General features: G+C 34.6%; 1 protein-coding gene across 1 annotated transcript in view; it reads right to left on the bottom strand.

Annotated features, from left to right (window-relative positions):
* Nucleotides 1-2733: 2733 nt before the first annotated feature.
* Nucleotides 2734-18953, bottom strand: part of OSTN (osteocrin) — a 36289-nt gene continuing 20069 nt past the window's right edge. The window contains exons 4-5 of the mRNA XM_086319598.1: nt 7452-7548; nt 2734-3713 (exon numbers count right to left, since the gene is read on the bottom strand). Coding sequence (XP_086175724.1) covers nt 7464-7548 — 85 coding nt within the window. The 3' untranslated portion in view covers nt 2734-3713; nt 7452-7463. The remainder of the gene's footprint in view (nt 3714-7451; nt 7549-18953) is intronic.

Raw genomic sequence — 18953 nt, 5'->3', positions numbered from 1 at the left:
ATGTATCTTTGTTCTTTCCCTTTTTTGTGTGTGTGATTCTGCTGGCTACTATCTCTTTTCTGTTCATTAGGATAACTGTCAATAAGACTCCTACTACCAAATGACTGCATTACTAGGAAGCAGAAGTCTTGTTTATCGGACTCTAGGAAAAGGTAGTACTAGGTGTTTGAGAGAGAGATATTAAGAAAATTTTCTTACATAACAATTTGCCTTTGGGCCCCTTAATTCTTATCTCTGCCTTCACCACAGTATCAGAAATTGAGACTTTTAGCATGTCAGTGAGAGACTAGATTCACTGTACTAAAAACATCAAACAAAACATAAAACTCTTTGAGTTTTTTTCATTCATTTCTTTCTCACATCTTCACATTAAACTGCTCTTATTTATCTCTGAACAAACTTATTTAATCAGTTCAAGGCTGGGAATCCAACTTCACTTTTATTTGCCACCTGTCACTTTTATTTTACACCAAAACATTGTCAAAGGAAGTTTATAATTAAAAAATATCAATGGTAGACTATCAATGGCCAGATAGTCTATGGGCATTCCTTTATATCACAGCACAAGGGAAATGTAGTTTATCTACATATGCTAATTGTGTGGTTCTTAACAATAAAACTATCTCATGACCTAGAATGAGCGATATTAAGTGAAAAACAATTAAAAAATTCATAAATCAGACCAAGTTGAGTAATATACCTGTAGTGCTTTAAATAAACTTGTTAGGAGCCACTTGAATGTACATAAATACACAGTTGGCTTAATAATGCCTGAATATTCCTCACATATTTACATCTGCTGTGAACACAAGCATGATATTATTGTAAACAAAGATAAAATGTCTGTTTTCATCATCTCATGTTTATTAACTTTGGTGCAGTTGAATGATATTCAAGCATTTTTAAACTTTATGGGTAATGTTATTTAAAAAGTTTCTGATACTTTTTCCTTTTAGAGAAAGTTATTAATAGTTTTTCTTATAATTTGTTATTTTTTAAAATTTGCCTTAAGAAGTTTAATTCCCCAACAATATCTGTAAAGTAAAGGTAGAATTCCCTAGATATTTTTTGTTTTTGTAGTCAGCAATTAATATCCCCCATGAAAAATTAGTTATGTAATCAACACCAAAATTCAGAAATCCCTATTCACTTCTCCATGAAGCTTCACACAGGAACAAAGAGGAAGAAAAGGTAATCTATTTCTTTGAAACTAGATGAAAAGTCCCTTTAAGCTGGTAACTTTCAATGACATATAGCTGGGTTTAGTAATACACAATACATTATACAAATTGATGAGATGACTTGTCATATTCTTAAGAGAAATTATGACTTAATTTCCTGGTATGTTAAACAAATATTTTAAACTAGAATACCGCTCATGATTTTCTACTCTATATAAAGTAGTGGTAGAAATTAAAATATGAAATCAAATAGTTACAAATAGAGAAAACATTTTTCTTTTTTTCTTCATGTAAGTCTGGTGTATATGCTATGAGACAAATGCATTACACATTAGAACAAAGTGTAAATCAATATATTGTGACTTCTTACTTTAGTTAAAATGGAAGCCCATAAGCATAATTTTGAATTTAAAAATTAAAGTAGATAGGAAATCAATTTTTTTAATCCAACTTTAAGTCTTTACCATGAGAAATTTTTAGGCTACACTAGGTTTTAATACCTTTTGTCAAAGCATGAAGCAGCAGCACTCAGTTGGATTGGAATAGAGTGGAGTGTTAATCACTGACATGTCCAACTCTTTGTGACCCCATGGACTGTAGCCTGCCAGTCTGCTCTGTCCATGGAATTCTCCAGGCAAGAATACTGGAGTGGGTAGTCATTCCCTTCTCCAAGAGATCTTCCTGACCCAGGGATCAAAGCCAGGTCTTCTGCATTGCAGGCAGAGTCTGACAAATATCCAAATGGAAGAAAAATGAAAGAGTTGCTAAGGAATAGGATACATTTCTATAAATCATCACAAAGTTGGGCAAGATAAATTATAACTTAAATAATTCTTTCAAATAGTAAGTCCTGCAGGATCTTTGTCTGTGTACCACTGCTAAATTTCTAGTGCAAGACTATGAACAGAAATCAAAGAATCTGTGAGCTTTCTCAAAATTTACTTTTCTTTGCTAAGGTTCCTCTATTACAATTCAAAGAATAATTCATTTTCAGTTTTTTTTTTGGCCTAAATTAAATGTAAAGATTTTCAGCAGTTAGAAAATTTCTCCCCCAAAGAAACTACATACAAAATCACTTTGTGTACAATGCTAACTATATATGGTCATTTCTGTGTTTGAGTTTATTTTATTCTTTGGATTGTATGTTGATTTATTTTTAGTTAAGATCAACAACTACTCACTTCTCTCTTCTTCCAGTATAACTGAACCTTCTCATTACACTCTTCCTTTTTGGCTAAAATAAACCTTTCTCTACTGGTCAAACTTTTTTTTTTTTTTCTCACATATCAGGTCTGCTTGACAGTGATTACTAGAGTTTAAAGAAGCATTAGAGGCTTTTTCAACTTCTGCTAATTTATGCTAAATCTCTTGTTCAAGTGATAAATTCTCTGTATGTTTTTAAAGCATATACAATGCATAATGGACTTATGCACTTAAATTACAGCAACAATGCAGTTTTTGCTGAGGACTGCTTTGCAGCATACCAAACCTTGTGCTTTCATAGGCGAATTAAAAATAATTTGAATCATTTTAAAGAAATCATTCTCAAATGTATTATACTCTTCAATGCTTTATTAAACACAATATATGAAACAGATTAAATGGATTCATAGATGGGTGGTTAACATTAAGAAGAATTATTGTAATGTGCTAAAATGTACTGTGCTTCAATTAGGTGAATTGAACTGGCCCCAAGAGCTCTGGTGGTTTCCTATTTGACTTCCCCCACAATTTCATCTGTTATTTCTGTAAATAGCTCTCCTAATCAGCCACCGCTACTCTTAATTAACTGTAAGTTATAATTTAGAGAAATGGAAAGCTGTTAGGGGACACGAGATAGCCAAACTTGGCAAATGAATAATATTATTTGATTCCTGATTCTAAGTCAGTGTGCTCTGACCTGCAGTGTTTTTCAATTTATTGGGAGAATAAAATTTATGGGCTGAATTACTGCTGGTTTTTCTTGCTCAGAGAGTTTTTCTCTTATATCTGGAACTGGGATTGTGTTTTAGTTGGTTGAACCGAATTGACATTTGAATGTAAAAGAAGCCTAATTTCATAATCATTACCCAAGAGGCTCACAGAGAAAAGATAAGAGAGGAATAAAAGTCTTCAAGAGAAAATACACAGCATTGTCTTTCCTTGTTCCCCAGTGATGATCAAATGGATTGTACCTAAATTCTACTGAAATAAATCTGTCAGTCTTTAGTTATTATTCCTCAATTTCATATATGTAAATGGTAAAGGCACACAGAAAGCATTATCACTGTATTGTGTTTGTTAAAAAGTAATGTTTAGGGTATAGTAACCACTCATGAATAACTAAAATATATATTTTAAAAATATCCATGCATTGAAATTATCTGCACAATTTAATTGAAGTTATAACAATACTGTGATGTGATAAACAGAAGTTCAAGCTCTGGAAAGGATGACAGAAGTTTCCTTAGAAGTTTAATCATTAAGAAGTGTGAAGAACTTCACCAAAATATCTTCCATGTTTCTGTGACATTTCACCCAAGGAAGTTGTGTCTGCAAAAATGAAAGTTGAAAATGTTATAGCTAATGAGACCTCTGCATAAGGGGAAATCCATCAACTTGAGAAGAGCTAAAACTTTAATTACATGAGGTTTCATTATAGCTTTTATTTAAGTGCCATGTCTTTTATTGCAGAGACAATAATGTAAAATGATAATTTCAGATAAAAATTTATTAAAAAGTGTATTTTAAATGTAACAGGTAGGTGCTTATGCTGAACCCACACCTCCTTTCTTCTCCTACCTCTATTTCTTTTGAGTTTCCAATCTTAGGTCAAAGGATGTTGCCATTACAAGGGAAAGATAAAGAAAATTTGATTACTACTTTCTGTTTATTGTTAACATGTCGATAATTGTTGTATATTTTGCTCTTTTTAAAGGATCCAAATATATGCTGGCATTTAAACATAGTATTTCTGTTATTTGAGAGGTATGTTGCTTTGTCAGAATGATAGTGTGTCAATATTGTTCTAAAATAAAAATTGTCAGTATATTGCAACAACATGTGTTTTACATTATTAAAAGTCTTAAGGCACTGTGGCAGCAAGGGGTAGCACAATTAATGATCATATTTACCACATTTCATTAAGTTGGCATCCTGTTTCAACAGCAGAGACCTAGAACTTTGCTAACTGCAGCTAGAGAAGCTACAGTGCCTTACCACTCTGAATTTGAGTTGCTTAGAACTGAAACTATTAAAAACTCAGAACTTTGGTCCTATATATTACCAATTTGAGAAGGACATTGTGTAAAAAGCAGATTAGGATCCTTTCCAAAGTGTGTATCAGGAAGAGACGAACATTTATTCTGGAAACTAAGTAACACACAGCAGCTGTATCTAGACTTGACCTCAAACCAAGAAAAACTTCCATGTTAGTACCAGTTTCGTTATTAGTGTGAAGACTTACAGTGAAACCCAGAAGGTGAAAACCCACAAATAAAACTGCCCCCAAAGAGTGTATATCAGCTCTCACAGAAGTGAAACAAAGATTTTCATAAAGTCTGAGATACTATTTCTGTTTGTTTAAGAGATGGATAATCAGTGAAGTCAACAATAACAATTTAGCACACAGATCTTATGGGCTATGAAGAAAATGTTGGCTTACAAGTCCAGAGGCTGAGACCTGGAGCTTGCTTTGTCCAAAAGTGTGTAAAATTTTGGGCAGATCAGATTCTTCTCAAAGCCTGTGTTCTCATTCATTTACAAAAATGATTTAGGTTGAAGGAGACTTCATACTCTTGAATCTCAAATGATTTCATTGCGTGATTATGTGAAAATTATTTAATTATTCATATTATCTATTAAATGATTCACATATTACATCTATTTAATTCACAGGAATATTGTGACACTAAGAAATAACACAGCAAAAATAATTTTGAAAAGTTAAATGGAAATTAAAAACGTATTTTCATAGCCTTTATTATTCTTAAAATATAAAGACATGAAACTTTACATGAGGAAGTCAAAAAATGTCTGAGAAATCTTGGTGACAGTGGCAGGCAGTAAAGAATAGAAACAATGGTTGAGCAGGTGAACCCACAATGATTGAAGAAAGGGAAAGAGAAAAATGTATGATATTAAACTCTTTTCTCAACATATTTTTATGATGTTACTATCTTTAGGTTTTAATAATAAGGACAGTGATGGGGATCTTCCCTAACCAGGGATTGAACCTGGGTCTCCTGCATTGCAGGCAGATTCTTTACCAACTAGGGAACCCCTTGATGCTCTATAAAATCTATTAAGTAAAGGACATAATATATTAATTTGGATTTCACATAGCAATGATTCAGAAAACATTAATTCAACTCCCTTTGCATAGTTTAATAACTCTCTGGAGTTTTTATGGCCTAAAACATATGTAAAATTTATAGGAAAAATGAACTTCCTATATGACTTTTATGTCATACATGAGTTTTGGTTAAATTCAGAAATATTAAAATGGGTGATAACCCAGAGTTGCAAAGGTGATGGGATATATGTGGAAACCAACTGAATTTAATTATTTTAATCTCAGTGTCATAATGTTCTCAATATATCAAGAAACTGCAGGGTTGTGGTCCCGATTTCTAGGACTTATTTAACTTTTAATAGCAATTAGTTCCTACTCAAATATAATGTGGTGATTTTTTAACATCCCTGAAGAGTAACCATTCTTAGTGTATCTCTAGAAATAAAAAAATTTCAACCTGAGTTTTGAAGATGGTGCTGCTCGAAAGGCAGTGTCATTGGTTATTTTCAGTAAGTCCTCCTGTAGTTATGGACATTCAGTAACTTTGCCACTTCACTGACCAATGATTCCATACAGGGAAAAATTATTTTAATTGCCATTCTGTGAATGAGATAGTTGAGGTAAAATACTGATTTTTCATTGTGATTGACAGTATTTGATGAGGAGGCAAAACAGCATGACAAATTAAGAGGGTCAAGGTTAATGTGATGCTTCTGGGCCTCTTCATCATTGGTCTGAGTATTATCTTGAGAAAAGCAAAAAGCAGAGTTTTCTCTCTGTAGTCTGAAATTGTCAAAACAGTTCTGAGCTGTCTTAATATGTTTGGGAGATAGGATGCACCCTCTCTGTAAGCCTTATTGGGAGTGCCTAGATTGTGTGTCCAAAAAATATTTACTGTTTAAAACATATAATATGTACAATTAAATACATTTAAAATATAAGCTAATGATTTAAGCTTTCTGGAATTGAATTCTACTTGTATCACTTACTAGCTGTGGGGCATTGTGAGTTAATTAATATAAGCTTTCCACTTACTTGTACAATAATAATAATTATTATTGAGCACAATTCTAGGTGCTTAATGTATACCAATTCATTTATCCTCAGGACAATGCAATGTGGTTGAAATTATTATTATTCTCATTTTATGAAGGAGGATTTCAGAATTTAAGCAAGTTGCCACAGCTAATAGATAGATGACCTAGGATATGATCCACAAAACCGGACCTGTCCACCTGATATTTTACCCCTTATACTGTACTACTTTTCAAGATATTGGAATAGTAATAGTACTTACTTTATGGAACATGATGAGTAAATAAAACTAAGTATAGGGCTCAGCAAAGAGTTAATTTTCAGAACTGTAATATAAGCTCTTCTCACTTGCACATATTATGTGTCTAATACAATTTAGAATTAGTACAGGCATCTAATTTAATCTTCACAACACCCTTAATGTTATTATCTAAATGTACAAGCTGCAGAGAAATAAATTATTTTGATGGAAATGAGATAATGACTGACAGACCAGGATTTGGATTACATGTCCTGATTTCATGCCTGATACCCTTTCTGCTATATCATTTTCTCTCCTGGTTCATGATGATAATTGGGTAGTTTAGTTATAAGCAACAAGATGTATATCACCAGAATGTGTCTTCTTAATAATAGAGGGATTGCTACATGTTTATTTATATTTATGAAAATGATTTAATGATAATTAGGACTTTAATCTTTGTTTGCATATTAGTATTTAATATGCAAGTTTGTGAGAATAAGTTTTCTTTTTAGGGCAAAGTAGATCTAGGCATTGTTTTTTAACATCATTTAAATTATTTAACATCAATGTACTAATCAAGTACAGAAATGTTTGAAAAACTGAGTTTATAAGCCAAGAGATACAAAGGGGGATTTATAAACCAAGATGGATCAATTAGCCCACTTTGAAATATTAATCAAAGCTTGCAGGTATTGTTATTTCTTCAAATTTTACTCACGATTGGAATCCATTAGCCTCTGGAATTTGAAAGCCGGTTTCTTCCAATCCGATCCATAGGGATACCAAATCGCCTTTTTGGATGATCTACTACTTTCCTGAAATAAACCAAAAATAACATATTTAAGCTAATGTCCAATTAGTTTTGCTCTTTTATTTCCCGCAGACTTGGGGGCTTTCTTCTGGAGTAGGAATGACTAGTAGTTCTTATTCATCAGCACCCAGTATGTGTTAGACACTATCTCTTATCTTTTGGACATCTGTTGAAGTAGGTATGCCCACTTCCATTTTACATCTGAGGACACGGAGGCTTAGAGAAATTAAACGACTTATTCAAAATCAAATAGCCAGATGAAAAATAAGATCTTACCAGCATACCAATCTGATAAGTGCTTAGTTTGGGTAAGTCCCTTTCCCCTCTTCAGATTTTGGTGCGTTCCTCTGTCACTTGAGGGAGGTTGCACCAGGTCAGTGGTTTTCCCTAACCTCTTCCTTACAATGGTTTTCCTGGGGAAGGATGGTGGTGGAAGAGGGACAGATGCTGAAGCCAAGACTGGATATGGAGTAAGTGTGCCCCTCAGGTCTTCACTCAGATTTTACGTAGAGAAGTTTTGTGTGTGATAGTCTATATTTGTTATATATGTTCAAATATTGTTTTTGGGGAAAAAAACTTCATTATTAAAATAAAGTCAAAAATTTTACAAGAGGCCTTACAATTTGTGTGTTTTATGAATTATCTCTTTAAAAAGACACATTTTAATTTGATTTGTTATTGCCATTACTTAGTTCTATCAAGTCAAAATGCTAACAGGAAAGGTCCCAGAGCTGTGAATGCATAACTTTCACTGGCCTTGGATTTTAAAGACGTTTTTATCTTCTTAAGAAAGATAGAAATAGGGAGAAACTAAGAAAGCCATGTAAGCAAGTGACTTGTCTCACAGCTAAGGGGAATTGACTTAACAGATTTGTTGGACTTTTTATTGACATAATATGCATACAGAAAATAGGATATTTTGTAAGTGAACAATATGAGATATATACAGATTATAAACATAATTACTACCCAGATCAAGAAATAGAACATTACCAGAAATCAAATATTTTTGAATAGGAAAGAGTCTTAAAGTTAATTCTTACACCAAACATAAGAATATCAACTCCAACTTTTGATCAGCGATGATACAGCTTATCACTTGAAAATCTCAATGAAGAAGATCTAATTGCCTCTCAAGACAACTTCGTCAATATTCAACAGCTTAAAGAGTTTCAAGATTTGTTTCAGAGCATTTTCAACAGTTTTGTTTTTGGTTTTTTTTTTGGTTCTTTCTAATTACTTGCATTATATTGTCAGTATTAGACTACATAATTTAAACACTAAAACTACATCATCTATAAAGGCTTCCCAGGTGGAAAAGCGGTAGAAAATTCAAATGCCAGTATAAGAGATGCAAGAGATTGGGTTCAGTCCCTGGGTTGGGAAGATCCCCTGGAGGAGGAAATGCCAACCCACTCAGGTATTCTTGCCTGGAAAATTCCATGGACAGAGGAGCCTTGCAGGCTACAGTCGATGGCGTCTCAAAGAGTCGGACACAACTGAGCGACTGAGTAAGACGATATACTGCCCTTCTGACCTAAACAGTTGTAAGATAATACATAAATTTGTGGGTTTTTAAACCCAGATGTTTGTGTTAATTCGTTACCACAGCAATAAAAAACTGAACATGTTTGTTTGTATGATTTAGGGTTGATGTCTGAGTGTATTATAGCTAATGCCTAAAAACATGAAGCAAATGTGATTTTTATTCCTTGAGTCCTCAAATTCCTTCATGAACAACTCCCATTATAACTCCAGGGAAGAGATGAGGTAGAAGCCATCCTGGGATAGAGAAGAATGCTCTGGGGAGGTCCCAGACGATAGAAGAGGAAGTGAGAAACCAGCACTTCCAGGTGTTTAAAGGACTGATGAGAAGAGAAAGGAAATGGCAGCTGGGGAAAGAATAGTGGCCCACATGTGAGCTGACCTCTGAAAGCTTCTGTGGAGTGGATACTGTCACCAGAAATAATCCTTTTACTTTTCTAGAGAAGTGTGATGGTTTCAGGGCTTCCTAGGTGGCTCAGTGGTAAAGAATCTGCCTGCCAACGCAGAAGATACAAGAGGGGTGGGTTCGATCCCTGGGTGGGTTCGATCCCCTGGAGTTGGAAATGGCAACCCACTCCAGTATTCTTGCCTGGAGAATTCCATGGACAGATGAGCCTGGCGAGCTGAAGTCCATGGGGCCGCAGAGTCAGACACGAGTGATCACTGCACAGCACAATGCAATAGCATGATGGTTTGGTTTCATGCATTATTATAAATTAGAACAGAACATGTATGGGTCCATATTACCGATATATACTTTCAAAAGTGAAAGTAAAAAAATGAAAATAGCATGTTTTTCTTTCTGTATTACAGTTAATCTACTTTTCCTGCTCAGGTAGATGGGAGGGCGCTACAGGCTTTCCTGGTGGCTCAGACAGTAAAGAGTCTGCCTGCAATGCAGGAGATCCAGGTTTGATCCCTAGGTCAGGAAGATTCCATGGAGAAGGAAATGGCTACCCACTCCAGTATTCTTGCCTGGAAAATCGCACCAAAGGAGGACCCTGGCGAACTACACCCCATAGGGTCACAGAGACACTACTGAGCAACTAAAACACACAATGGTGTGATAAAAAGAAAATAAACTCTTTCTCCTTCCATCTTCCCTCAGTCCCTGTTCTTTCCTTCCCTTCTTTCCCCCAGATTTGATCCAAAAAGTATTAGAAATCAGGAGATATTGGCTTGTATTCTATTTATTTTTTCTACTTACCAAAAATGAGAATAGCTAAGTCAAATAATTTCTATATACTTTTCTATCAATTCAGAAGCAAAATGGCAATCTAACATTTATCTTAACATTTTTGCTGATATGAAATATATATAACAATACTACACTCTTTAGCACATACACTGACATGAATGCGGAGTGTGTGAAACTTAAATGCTAACACAGAAAAATATTCTTAGGACCAAAAGGGAAAGCCATACTTTCTAACTATCTAGTCCCTCTTGTGACAAAATAATGGAATGACACGGCTTATATATTCATTGAAAACAGTCCATCTTTTCCATTCTAAAATATTCTGAAAGTAGTTTAAGGATACAGAATATAGAGCAAAGTAATATAATGAGGATGGATTACTTTAAATATAACTTTAAACTTCACACTAAAATATAGACAGAGTCATTTATATTCTTTGATAATTCAATTTCTAAAGATGTTCACCATTCTAAAACAACTGTTGGAAAGCTTGTGTTTATACTTTTTGTTTAGAATCACACATATCAAAGATTCTATAAATTTATCTATGTTCAGTTTTAAAAAATAAAACAAACATCCTTATTGATAGCACCAAACTAAGAAATAAAATATTACCATTACTTAGAAGTCCTCAGTGTTCTTCCTCCCAAATTGATTCCCCACCATAACTTGGTCACAGAGGTAATCTGAAGGATGAATTTTTATCTAATAGTTCCCTTGATTTTCTTTATAATCTATATGTATTCTTCAAAACTCTCTTGGTTAGTTCAGATGGTTCTAGAATTTTATTTGAAAGAAATGATGTGTGAATTCTTCTTGACTTCTTTCAAAAAATGTTTCATGTTTTCAGATTTGTCCATGTTGACTTGTGTAGATATAGTTCTTTTATGTTCACTGTTGTATAGTATTTCATTGTATGGATAATAAATATGCAACAACTTATTAACACATTTTACTGATAGTAATTTGAGGTATTTCCTTTTTTTGTTATTATTGTTATGTACTGTTCAGCTAATTTTTTTCATTTACATGCCTTTAATGTACATTTGAGGATTTCTCTATAGTAAATTCTTAGAATTGCTAGCTATTCTTATACTTAATTTTGTTATATAATGCCATACTGTTTTTCAAAATGGTACCTATTTACACACCAGAGAGCAGTGTATGACAATTTCTATTGTTTCAAATCTGTGCCAGCCTTTGCATTGTGGACTTTTAATTTTGCCAGTAAATTTATATCTGTAATTATTGATGGAGTTATACTGTAATTTTCTTTTCTTACTCTTTTTACTTACTTTACTCTTACTCTTTTACACACATGGTTTTGGTGTCCAAATAATGCTAATCTCGTGAAATGAATTGAGAACTATACCTTCTTTCTTAGGTATTATTTTGTTATTTATTTAATTGTTTCATGCTCTGAGACTATGTTCTGTATGAAAACCAAGCCTTTAAAGATGTTAAGGCTTATTTTGTGAACAGATACTTATTTAACAGTTGTTTCATGTGAACTTAATCAATTTTTCTCACCAATTGTAGGATACACAAGAACTTTTATTGATTCTGCTTAAAGTTTTGAGTTTCAAAGAAAGAAACTTAGGAATTAAGTTTAGTGGAGAGAGTGTTCTCACAAAACAATGATTTGCTGCTACATCTTAAAAGGACAATAAAATATCTGGACTCTTTCAAGAAGGGCATATAGCTCCACCAACATTGAGTAACAGCAAAAAGGGAAAATACAGTAATGGCTAACAGAGGATGCTCATTTAAATAGTTCAGTAATTGGACTTCCCTGCAGATTCTGAGGTTCCACTTAGCTCCCTGGTGGGAGAACTAAGACCCTGCATGCTGTGTGGTGTGGCCAAATAAACAGTTCAATAATTTAAATTAATAAAACACAGAAGTAAATATGTATAAAGTTTAGGTGCATATAGTAGCCATGCTCCGAGATAAACTCCCATAATTCTACTATAATGCAGTCTCCTTCCACATTGAACAAGACGGACCTCTGTCATCAGTAGCATATTGTGGAAATGATTTCTAGAGCTAAGTAATGAAAAATGCTGCAGCTTCTGCCTTGCTTTGTTGGATCTCTAGGGGAAATCACTTGCCACTTTCTAAGGCCATCCTACGCTCCTTCAGAGAGGTTTACATGACAAGGACCTAAGGCTTCCTGCCAAGAGCTAGCAAGGGCCTGAGACTTCCTGCCATTAGCCTTGTGAGTGGGCCATTTTGGAAATGGAGCTCCCCAGTCCCCATGCAGCCTTCAGTTTATTGCAATCCTGGTCAGCTTCTTCATTGTAACCTTGGGACAGACCCTAAGCCAGAATCACTCAGGCAAACTTTTCCTAGATTTGTGATGCACAAAAACTGAGTGAGAACATAAATGTGTATTATTGTCTTGCTGCTGCTGCTCAGTCACTGAGTCATATCCAACTCTTTTTAACCCCATGGACTGTAGCCACCAGGCTCCTCTGTCCATGGGATTCCCTAGGCAAGAATACTGGAGTGGGTTGCCATTTCCTTATTGTCTTAAGCTGCTGTATTTGGGTAACTTGCTTGCATAGCAATAGACACCTAATACAGTAAGACTCAAAGGGCTGTGGGATTCCACAAGAGAAGAGATCATAGCCAAATTTGAGGGTTCCAGGAGGAACTTATGGAACATATGAAAACAATAAAACAAACGGTGACCCCTGAGTCCTGCAATCTTGTTTATCACAATTTAAAATTATAGAATTAATAAATGACATAGGAAGTTAGATATAAATATAAGAGCTTAGAAAAACTAATATATGAGACAGACTAATATGAAGGAGACTCAGCAAGGGCCTGTAAAAAATGAGAATGAATGAAAGGTTAACTTTTAAATGGATTTTTAAATTTAAAAGAGACAACTGGGTTTTCAAATTCAAATTCCAGAATGTTCTGATGAAAGACCACACAAATCTGAGTGATGATGTAATTTTTAGGGACCAATACATAATGCCCTTTTTTTTTTTTTCTGAGTTCATCTTTAGACACAAAGTAGAAATGATATGAATGATCAATGCATAGAAATCAAAACGTCATTTTGTTTAAGCTGAATGTAGAATAAAACTTCAATTTGCATTTAAATGACTTTCCTACATTTCCTCTGAGGATTAGACTGATTTACACAATTAGTCCTAATTATCAAGTAAAAACAAGAAGAAAGAGGATGAGCTGAACATGCTCAACTCTTCCTCCCAAATTAACCTATCTGGTGCATGATTACTTCTCCTTTGGGAAAGAATGAATAAAGGATTAATGCTTGGGGTCAGTATTTTTCTAACTGGAGTTCCTCTACTTGGAAACATGAGGCTGGAAAATATGACTTAATAAATGGGATATGTTTGGAATGATGAAAGAAACTGCTACTTCATTAGCACACAGTTGACTTACGACTTTTGGAGTTCTACCTCAAAAGTGGTAATTCAATCTTGAGTAGATTCTATTAAATTTTTGATGATGGTGCTGACTAGGCATAATGTCAGCTTCTGAAATATTATTCCCCAAACGGACCATATTAACAGGCATTCAGAAATAAACCAAGAGCTCTGGAATTAAATAGCGAGATTTAAAGGGTTCCAAATCAGACATGCCTGATTTGGAAGCTACTGTAGATCTGTAGGACTAGGCGGAAAGGATTTTCATTTACTTGGCTCATGAGCCTCTTTTAGGGACTAATGACACTTGGAATTTCTATCCAGCAAATGAATTTACACAAAAATGTCTTCTATAATTTTCTTTTGTGGGGAGTGGATAATGTACATTTCAAAACCCATATATGGAATTAAGCATTATCCCTTTTGGGGGAAAGTTTTAAACCTTCATGCATGAGTTAGGTTAGAAGTAAAAGGTAAAGGAACTGTTTCTTTTCATGGACCTGAGTTGGGGTGTAAGAGGCAAGCAATAAAGAACAATTATTGGGGAAAATGGCCCAAGATCAATGTTCAAGGGCATTTCCTATAGAACAGACAGACTTTTGAATATAAAGAAGGAAACATGAAAATAGGGCATCACATTCTGAGTTCTTTCTCTGTGTTCTTCACCATGGAATGGAGCCCATTTTGAACTATCTGCTTTAGACATTAACAATTAAAAGCTGGAAAGAAGTAAAAACTCATGGAGTAACTGGATTGGCCTTAGTCTGTGGCATTGTTTTACAATGAATTAAAAAGGTGAAATCTTAGGATTTTTCACCTTTAATCTTTGGTCAAGAAGAGCAATTGTGTCTGAAAAATTGAAGTTGGAATTGCTCTTCTCAATTTAATTTAAACTTTATGTCTGGCTTAGGATAGAATCATATGTATCATTGGTACAGTTTTTCCAAAATGATTTATTTAATGTAGTCATTCTAAGTGAATCTCACTTTTTCTGGCCTTGGACAAGTGCCTTATTCACACATAATTTAATTTCTTTATCATAAGCAGTTTGTTTCTCTAGAAAGTCATTGGACTTGAGGTTCAAGAACCTGGCGTTCTAGCTAGATTATAGCCAGGAAGTCACTTTATATCTGTGAAAATATACCAATAAATAGGGGATAATATTTTCTTAGGGTGTTAGGAATTTTAAAAACCCAGTGTATTGGAACGTTAAAATGGGATTCTTTCTGTCACAGTTTTGGCTGTGGCCCAGAAAAACTGAGGGGGAAAAAAGGATGGTATTTCCTCTTGCATTCCAAAGTAGGGTGCTAGAGTTATGCAGTATTTGTAAAGAAGGTGGCTATAAACTATTTTTCCAAAAAAAAAAAAAAGATTGATACTGAAGAGGTAAATAAGAATTTCTCTGGAGCAAGTTACTGGAGAACAGGGACATTTCCCTCTTTTTTCATATGGAGAAAGGGCTTCAAGAAAACCTTGTTTCTCAGTCAGTCTCTCTGCTTTGGCAGAGGAGCCTGGGGGCTGCAGTTCATGGGTACGCAAAACAGCTGGACATGCCCGAGCAACTAAACAACAACAAATACCCTTTAAAGCAGGGTAGACCTCATAGAACAGACTGAAATCTAAAGGGCAGGAAGCTGTGAGAATTGGCTCAATTCCAGAGTGAAGAGATGGTTACATAAGCAACAGCTTTACTTTCAGTGACCAGAGTCAAGGATGTGGGTTTTCTGTGGAACAGATGTAGAGCAAGCATGTGGGTAGAGTTGGCCTAGGTTAATTATAAAAGGAAACTTCCCCGCTTTTGGCCAGGGGTTATGGGTGATGTGGTCTCAGCAGGACGCTGGTGATGGTGCTGTCAAATGAAGAAACCAAGCGAATAGGATGAAGGTGAGGAGCAAAACTGATCTGCTGAAAGAGAAGCATTGCTGGAGGCAAGGGTATTTATTGTCAGTGTTCACGGTGGTTATGCAGTGACCCCAGAAAAACAGCCCATGGTGAGGAGTCACTTTGAGCATTCACTGAGGGCAGAGAACATAAACGTCAAGTCATGATAGTATCAATAAAGTAAGACTTTGCTTCTACAGCCCAGAGTGGTAGGGGAAGGGGTGAGGGCAGACTGACACAAACTCTTTCCCACTGCAGCTTTCCAGCCTGAAAAGGAGAAACATTTTAATACTTATAGTTTGGTCTAAGACTGTTGCTGAAGCTGCAATACTTTGTCCACCTGATGTGAAGAGTCGACTCATTGGAAAAGACTCTGATACTGGGAAAGACTGAGAGCAAAAGGAGAAGAGGGTGACAGAGGATAAGATGGTTGGATGGCATCACCGACTTGAGCAAACTCAGGGAGATAGTGAAGGACAGGGAAGCCTGGCATGCTGCTGTTCATGGGGTCGCAAAGAGTCAGACAGGACTTAGTGACTGAACAACAGCTAAGACATATGAATAGTTATTTTAATTACTGAAATAAGATTATTTTTCTAATAAAAGTGATCAGAAAATTTTTTGTTATTTCAATGTGACCCACAGAGTCATAGCACCTTCTTTTATTTTTACCCAAAAGATAGAAAATAACAACTCCTATTGAATGTGTTTGAATGCATGTGGGTGAGGAATAAAGTTGCTTTTCTATTTATGTTCTATAAAGTCCTTCTCTTTCAATTAAGTGATTATAGAAACAATGTTAAAAGCAAAGTGTTTATTGACCTGAATCTATAGAATGTATGTAACTGTGCTGGGTAACTTTCATCTGTTCTCCAGATACACTCTCTGCCTTTTCAGTCCAGGAAATTAACCTTTCTGGATCCCACAAACATTCCTGTACTCCCTGGCTTTGGTCTGGGGCAGGCAATGGGCAACCTTGGTAGAAGAGTGACTGGAAGGAGAGAGGAAGTGAAATCAGGATACTTTTCCACTTGCTCCCTCCTTGCAAGCTCACTTCCTCTTAACTGGAGGTCATAGCTTCTCCCAGGGAATCTGACTCTTCAAAGACCAGGTTCCTGGGCTATTGTGCCATACGGTATGATGTGCCTCTCCCAGAATTTCGTAGTGTGCCTTCTCAAATTTTCCTGTTTCAAATGTCCTGCCTGTTTCCTCTGGAAACGCTGACTGACACCATGATATTACTTCCTTTCCTGACCTCAAAATATTAATGGGAGAATTAGAACAATACAGTTGTGAAAATATTTACCCTAATTAAATTCAAATATAAAGTATTATTATTGTTAATATTTTACAAGGCATTTTCAGTTTTGAGTGAAAAAGAGAGAGAAACCACTTTTTAGAAAAATTCCAATATCTTCTAATATTAAAGGTCATTCAAATAGTAGCTATTATTTTCCTAGGGAAGTTGTGGAAGCTACTTCCTCTTATTTTTCATAAACTGAATAGCCTCTTCAGGCTTTAAACAAGTGAACTGAATGGAGAAAATAGTTTGGATTTCAAAGCATAGTTGAGATAACCCTGCTCTGGGAATTAAAGTAACTTGCACATTCAATTGAAAATGAAGCTAATATCATAATCAGGTGGAATAAATATTGAATATAATATAAAATAGGAAACAACAGATGATTCTTTGCTTCATTTTATTATGATCTGACATAGACTTTGTCCTGTTTTCTATGCTTGTTTTCTTTTTTATTTTTCTCTAGGTGTTCATTCATTCTTCCATTTCCATCTCTTATGGACCTTTCCAAAAGCAGATTTAAAATTTTTTCTTTCCTGAATATTTTATAGTAACTGAAAATAAAATAATGCATTTCATATGCTTGAGACAGAGCTCTAAAATCTGGGGTCATGTACCCATTTGTTACAACATTGCTTCTGTTTTATGTTTACTATTTTTTTGGCTGCAAGGCAGGTGGAGTCTTATCTCCCTGACCAGGGATAGAACCGGCACACTCTGCATTACAAAGCATATTATTAACTATTGGACTGCTAGGGAAGTCCCAGATTCCCTGTATTGTTTCTGGTCATTTCTCTGTCTTCTCATATTTCCTGAAAATTGGCAAGCGGAACTTGAGGCAAGAATTTTCTTTTGCAATTCTGTTATATAAGTAGTACTGAGTTAGTCCAACATAGGGCGTACCATGACTTGCTCTTTTTTCTCTTGTGATGCTAGCAGAAAATTGACAATCATTGTCTAAAGCCATCATTTCATTAGGGTTTGCAAAATGGAGATATTCTAATACTATCATTCCTCCTTCACTTATTAGCTGGAATAATTATATAAAGGAGAATTTCGACCTCATCTACTATGTGTATCGTTTCTTCATTGCTTTAGCTGTACAAATTTTATAAAGAGAAAATTCCACCTTTTCTTCTTTGTGTTTGCAAGCAACTATTTGTTGTAATATCCTTTTATGCTCAGTTAATAGCCATGAAGCAATCAAAAACTTACTCTAAATTTTATATGCTTTCACTACTGTCCCTAAATTGCTTGATATTTTGCTACATCTATATTATCAGACTGCATAACTATAATACATGGCACTCTTTTGTTTTGCAACCATCATTACACTCTAATTCTAAAGTTATGCTTGCACCAGTTCTTATGAGCATAACTCTAGAGTCATTTTGACTGAACAAATTCATCTAGTAGCTTCCTCAGGAAGTACTACTCATGTGAACAATATTCCCTAATCTTTTAAACAGTTGTAATAGTTTATTTTTAGCCTTCAAATGTGAAATGCTGTTTAAATGAATATTAAATGTTCACCAATTTCCCCTTATTGCCTATAAATTGAGCTATATTAGGTAGATTATATCTCCTGATATCTTAAAGAAATTGTTATGATGAAACCTCTATGTAGATTATATATATTTATATTTATGCAATATTATAAATTCATATACAAGTTTTACATAAACATTTACATGTTGATTTTCAAATTATTTTGTAGACTGCTGCAAGATCCAGGAATCAGAGAAATTCTGTTTATTAGAAGGCACAGTCTTTTCTCCACTTATCCTTTGTTCTTCCATATTCTTCTTTATAAATTGCTTTTAAATGTATCTCTTCTTGCTTTGTGTTATAATTGGTTAAAAATACTTCTGCTTTTAATTGGCATGTGATTTATTTGAGGGACAGAGATTATATTTTTCTACTTTTTTCCACCATAGTCCAACACAGTGCCTAGAACATAAGTGAAACTAACTTGTATTTGTTAAATTAAAATAGGATCTGAATTTCAAAATACAGGTGTGAAATTTTTGTCAAGTATATGTAGGATAAATCTAGTCCCAGAGTGATTTTATTTCCTA

This window comes from Bos grunniens, chromosome 1 (genome assembly GCF_055505025.1).
Source record: "Bos grunniens cultivar Pamir isolate PY7600 chromosome 1, Bosgru_T2T1.0, whole genome shotgun sequence".
In the NCBI taxonomy this organism is placed as follows: Eukaryota; Metazoa; Chordata; class Mammalia; order Artiodactyla; family Bovidae; genus Bos; species Bos grunniens.
The sequence above is the reverse complement of the archived record's forward strand: the minus strand, read 5'-3'. Positions and strand labels throughout refer to the sequence as shown.